This window comes from Cydia strobilella, chromosome 8, assembly GCF_947568885.1.
Source record: "Cydia strobilella chromosome 8, ilCydStro3.1, whole genome shotgun sequence".
NCBI classification, from domain to species: domain Eukaryota; kingdom Metazoa; phylum Arthropoda; class Insecta; order Lepidoptera; family Tortricidae; genus Cydia; species Cydia strobilella.
The window spans coordinates 9,781,483-9,787,647 of NC_086048.1; the positions used below are offsets into that span (position 1 = coordinate 9,781,483).

Sequence of the window (6,165 nt, forward strand, 5' to 3'; positions counted from 1 at the left end):
ATTTACTGTATTCTCTCTGTGTTATGTACTAGTTTTGTGCAATAAAGTGTTTACTACCACTACTACAGTAGCAACAGTGCAGTTCTACTACTACTACAGTATTTTTTTTGCCGTATCGATATCATTAGAGATTTATCTTTTTGAGACATGTTTACAGAGATCTTGGCAAAAACTGCAAAAATTTTGCGCACAGAACGTCAAATGGCGGTAAGTGAAAATGAAATTCACGCATATCTCACAACCGTAGCTTAAAAAAACTATTGCGAGACATGCGTAAATTAAAAAAATTCTGACAAACTAGAGTCGGGCCCAAACACAGACCTAAAATTTATGTGGGCCCAAATCACCTAAATGCCATATCATTCGGTATCAAGTAACAGAGATTTGTCAAAATTGTTTGCAATTGACACTTTATTTCGAATAAAACGGTATCTCGACTCTAAAGTTCAAAAACAAAATTGCTTTGTTTTTTTTTTTCATTATTACAAAAAATATTATTTAACTTGCAATGTACCTATGTATGTACGGGTCAAATCTTGCAAGTTAAATTTGACCTACTTCCCGACTTCCAATAAAGCTGAAAATTTGCATACATACTCGTATGTAAGTCAGGTGACAATGCAATATTATGGTACCATCGAGCTGATCTGATGATGGAGACAGGAGGTGGCCATAGGAACTCTGTCATATAACAACGCAACCTTATTAATTGTGTTTGGGGTTTTTAGAATTGTCCCGATGAGTATTAGTTGCCTGTGGAAAGGAAAGTACAGTCAGCGATAAAAGCTTGTACCACAAATAAAATATTTGACAAAAACTTATTTAGAGTATTTTGAAATTTGAATGTAATAATAAAATCTATATTGATGTTATAATTATGCAGTCAACTGGATTGTGAAATTTTTAAACGTTTTCTAATAATTTGTTAGACTGTAGTAAAAATGTTACAGTGTGTTATATATTTGTGATCTACTCATAAAGCCCTTTCATTTGGTTCCCCACATGATATGTTTAGAATAGAAGACTTCGAGAAAAGACCAGGCCACTATTATCACAGATAAAAATTTTGTTCTCATAAAACAGTTTATCTTTATGCTGGTCGTAATTTGCGGTTTTTAAACGCATTATTAGAGATTATGATTAAGATTTAAAAGAAAGTTAATTAATTATTTATTTATACGAATAAAAAACTACTTAGTACAATTCTTATGGACAGCTTCATCAATAGTCTAGTTTTCTTTCTTGTCAATAATTTTAAACTCTGTTTTATAAGCGCATTTGTACTGTCCAATGAACAGATCAAATTGGTTCGTCAATCTGAAGTTGGCTCTAAATTTCTGAGCGTATTCAATGAATATGGGGTACAGGTATGTTAGTGTCGCGTGGTCCAAAGTTGGGAAGAGATGGTGCAGCGCGTGGTTGCCGAAAAACGTCATGATTGTGAAGTGGCCGCGGTTGATGTCTTCGCGGTCCATGACAGCTTCCAGCTCGTGGACGCCCCAGTCCGGAGTTTCCGTGCCGTAGCTGAAATTTTAATCGAAAATTTACAGATGAAATAGTCTACAGATGGCAAAGATTTCACTAAAATGTATAATAACACAAGACACAGCAAGTTAGCTTTTTGCTTTTCAGGAATTACTTGTGTTTGTGGAGTCTTTATAAGCACAAGCACTTCTGTACTCTAGATATAAATAAATAACTAAAATTGTTTATTTTTGCACTTAACTGTGTGTACCTATATAATTTTTTTTATAAAGATCTTCACACTTAAAAAAAACTGTTTATTTCTATAAAAAAAGCGCATAATATAATATTAAACTTAATTACTAATCTTAAATTAAACAGATTTTTTGAGTCTTATCTTATATTAAATATTTATAAATGTTTTTTTTATAGGTACATAGGTCATATATTTAATTAAGCGATTTCGCAATGTCTGTTCCGTAGAGACAGAGTTAATACTATTTGTGTATTGTTATCATGTCATATACAGATTTCAAAGGTTAATTACCTGGGCTGGTCGCCATCTTTCCAAATATCAGGGTGGTGGTGGGCTGCATTGGAACCAATTTTGTAGAAGGTCAAGCTTGCCCCGGCAATGATACACAACCAAGTGGTAAACACGTGATAGAAAGTAGCTCCGCTGACCACCCACATCCATAATGGCACCAGAAAACCGACCAAGTCCGTGATGCGCCAGTGCTTCTTGAAATAGTCTTTTCGGAATATGGCCGATAAGTTCCTGTTTACACAAAAGTGCAATTAAAGATAGATAGATTGATAGAATACTCTTTATTGGCACACCTCAGTAAAAACATACAAATGAAAAGAACAATTGATTAAATGTAGAGGCAGACAACAGGCGGTCTTATATCGCTAAAGAGCGATCTCTTCCAGACAACCTTTGGGTAGCGGAATCAGAGAAATTAAAGATGATGATCTTATATTAATTCGCCAGATTTGAACTCATAAGGGACGTATGTATCATATAAACCCATAGAACACCTATATGCGCCAAGTAAGGTAGGAATAGGCAAGCAAGAATATAAAGAAACGACTTTTTTGTACCCGACTACGATTTTATTTAAAAAACAAAACGTAAGTAAACCAAAATATGCAGCGTCTATATGTGATTCTAGCCTAATTTTAGCCGATAACGACTCTTATTTAGTATGTTTACTTACTTGTTCACTTCGCACTGAGCTTCTTATTGAAGAAACTTCTAAACAAAATAACGAATAAAAAAAACAATTCATTATGATAATGATGATCATCAGATTATATGAGTAAATACTTCCCACAGCTTTTCATGAGAAGTATTGTGCGTTCACGCTGGCCTAGTGTCACACTAGGGGACATGATGTTCTTACACTATATTAATATAATTATTGCAAGAGCAAATACTAACCTTATAAAGAAGTCGATTAAATATTTAAAGGGGAAGTATAAAAGTTCAATTAGAAATGCGAAGTATTTGGAAAAGAAAGGCTTCTCTTTTCTTGGAGTCCAATATACCAAAGGCTCAAAGGCACTGATTTCCAAATCCATTAGAGTATTAGGATACAGATGATGAGATAGCACATGCGATACTCTAAAGTCCCTGTAAAAATAAATTTAAATTAATCCGCGGGCCTAAACATTCTCAAGCCTTTGGTAATTTTTATAAGAGATGCTAAGGTGGAAACCTCCACCACCACTCCACAACTACTCTATAATCATTTATTTATTTCTTTAACAATAATGCATTGCGTTAGAAATAATGGGTATCTGTATAATGGGCGTACCAAAGTGTGTGGAATGTGTGTGAAAGAGTTCCAGAAGTAAATACAATGTTATTACATTTAAAATATTCACTATATTCACTGTGGCCTAGATATTAGACATTTTTCTATTTTTTGTGCTTATTTGTGTTTTTTTTTTAAGACGAAAGGGGACGACCGCCTCGAAACCGGTTTTCTTCTCTAGATTTTAACATGATTGAAAATATTTTTACACAATTTCATGTATTTTAATCATAGCTATACCCAACCGTTTGGATAAGAATTAGGAGCGAAAAACAGGGGCCCTATTCGAGATGCACAACTGTCAGTTTCGGCTTCAACATCAGTTCAACAGTGGAATGAATCATTTGTTCATCAACTGTGGAAAGTATCATTTGGTTGTACACCAAAACTCATTCATTGAAAAAATTATGCAACAAAAATCAACTTTGTTTTCTTACTACTATACGGTTTAAAATGGCTCTGAACTCTGCGTGGTTCGGTTTGGTTTCGTTGTCACCTAACTGTGGATTGCTAATGTCAAATTTACCTATTTGACAACACACGATTTCTTCCATTCAACTGAAGTTCAACACGAAACGTCACTTAACGCATGTCGAATACCGCTCCTGGTTTCATACAAATTTTTAAAAACTTATAATAAAGCAAAAATCTAAAAATATCAAACGGTCGGGTACCTATAGCTATGATTAAAGTATATCAAACTGTGTAAAAATATTTTCCATAATTTCAATATCCAGGGAGGAGAATGAGGACTACGTTTGTATGGAGAATCAATCGTTCCCTATCCTGTGATTATTATTATTACGAGCCTACTGTGTCCCACTGCTGGGTCAAGGCCTCCCCCCTCTTCTTCCACTCCTCCCGGTTTTGAGCTACATCTGGCCAGTCGCTCAAAAAGGAGTCCAAGTTATCCCGCCATCGCCGACGAGGTCTGCCGGATCCCCGGTTTGACTCATGGGGCACCCACTCTGTGGTTATTTTGGCCCACATGTCATTCGGCATGCAGCAGACATGACCAGCCCAGTCCCACTTTAACTTGTCCGCTTTCCGAGCTACATCTATTATTTGGGTTTTGATTATTTCACATTAAAACCTGTAAGTACATAAATGATATTACTAACCGGTAAGACCACATGCTCATTGAAAAAAGGTGCATCCTCCAATTTGACCTCCTGTGTATGTAATTATGAGATGCAACTACTGTCCACGCGAGCATTAATGAAGCGAGCATCCATGACAAATTCGCTAGTATGGATACTTTTGTATAGCATGAGAAAGCTGCTAAAAGTAAATAGGCTGCGAATAAGCCATCTATAATCCTGTCCGACTGTTTAGTAACATTTTTTGGAATCTTGGGTAATTCCTTAGCAACAGCTCTCTTCAGTGACCGAAAAAATCCATTGTCATCGAAAGTGAACGGGGAGTTTCTTGGCGTTTTTGCGTCTCTTACGTAGTATTTTGTTAAAATTGTGTCGACAGATTTACTAAAATGATGGCACTCGTATGCTTCTGTGATATCAGTACCCTGAAAATAATAATATTGCCAAGCATTTAAAAATAAAAAATACAGTTCAGAGTTAAGTATTTTAAGTTACTCTCAATTTTTTTGTATCATCATTTTTCTCGCGTTATCCCGACTTTTTGCCACGGCTCATGGGAGCCTGGGGTCCGCTTGGCAACTAATCTTGAGAATTGGCGTAGGCACTAATTTTTACGAAAGCGACTGCCATCTGACCTTCCAACCCAGAGGGGGAACTAGGCCTTGTTAGGATGATGTTTTCCTTCACCGAAAAGCGACTGGTAAATATCAAGTGATATTTCGTACATAAGTTCCGAAAAACTCACTGGTACGAGCCGGGGTTTGAACCCGCGACCTCCGGATTGAAAGTCGCACGCTCTTACCGCTAGGCTACCAGCGCTTCCGAAACTCCACTGTCGTCTACGCTAGTTTGGGTTCAGGAATATAATTTATTTTTGAGCAACTAGTTGCGTAACAGGATGTTTCTTTTTTAACAACTATAGGTAGTTGCGAAACTTGGTTGCCAAACGGTCGGAGGGGCTGTGCTGCCACGATAAACTTGTATTGTAAGTAATGTGCATTTAAAGATTACCTAATTTAATATTCTGATCAAGTTTTTAAATACTACATGAATGAAATATAAAAAATGCATTACAGAATAGGCACGCAACAACGTAGATACATGCCATAATTACGAATTAGAACTAAAGCTTAAAAACATATTGATTAAATTATCTGTTAACATGCCGTAAGTCAGGATTACCTTAGTAAGCTCCAACCAATCCGCGCCACCAGGATGTTTGTTGATAAACGAATCTAAATCGTATAGACCACTATGCACACGCCATAACCCCTCCGCCCCGTCATCCATCGCCTTTCCCTCCAGCCATTGTACCGAGTCTTTTAAACCGGTATCCCTTAACGACGGGTACTTTAGTTGAGGGAACGTTACATGGGTCTTTTTCTCCATAGCCCGTCGGTAGGCTATTTCGCTATTCTCCGCTCCTTTCGGCGCCATGACTGCGTCTGCACTCTGTGAACTTCAAATAGCAACTTATTGTGATTACACAACTGTACACCATTTTATCTAAATTACACACTGGTATCATATAGACCTTCACCTTGTAATGTTGTCATTTCATTGGGTTATCGCCAATATAAATTTTCTATAGGGTTCCTTAGGATGATCATTGGTATACATTTAAAGCAGTAAATGTTTTTTCACTTCTCACGCTCGTAAAGTTCGACTTTAAGTCGTGCGTAGACGGCATAAAGTTGCTTATTATGTTGGATCGAAACATGTCGAGCTTTTCGACTTCATAATACGTGAGTGACTCGTTTTAAAATAATTTAATATGCTTA

The 6,165-nt window shown here is 36.5% G+C and overlaps 1 protein-coding gene across 1 annotated transcript; it reads right to left on the reverse strand.

Moving 5' to 3' along the window:
- Nucleotides 1-1,174: 1,174 nt before the first annotated feature.
- Nucleotides 1,175-5,866, reverse strand: LOC134743594 (cytochrome b5-related protein-like). Its single transcript, XM_063677152.1, has 5 exons — nt 5,567-5,866; nt 4,406-4,809; nt 2,909-3,100; nt 2,012-2,242; nt 1,175-1,524 (listed from the first exon to the last, which is right to left on the reverse strand). Exons 1-5 carry the CDS (start codon nt 5,819-5,821, stop codon nt 1,230-1,232), a joined length of 1,377 nt encoding a protein of 458 aa, XP_063533222.1. The 5' UTR covers nt 5,822-5,866; the 3' UTR covers nt 1,175-1,229.
- Between the last annotated feature and the right edge of the window lie 299 nt (nt 5,867-6,165).

Coding starts and splice junctions, on each gene's coding strand:
- LOC134743594 (XM_063677152.1), bottom strand. CDS start 5,821: ATGGCGCCGAAAGGAGCGGAGAATAGCGAAATAGCCTACCGACGGGCT. Junction 3,101..4,405: donor ATGAGCATGTGGTCTTACCG/GTTAGTAATATC, acceptor TTATTTTTACAG/GGACTTTAGAGTATCGCATG. Junction 2,243..2,908: donor TTAATCGACTTCTTTATAAG/GTTAGTATTTGC, acceptor TTGTGTAAACAG/GAACTTATCGGCCATATTCC.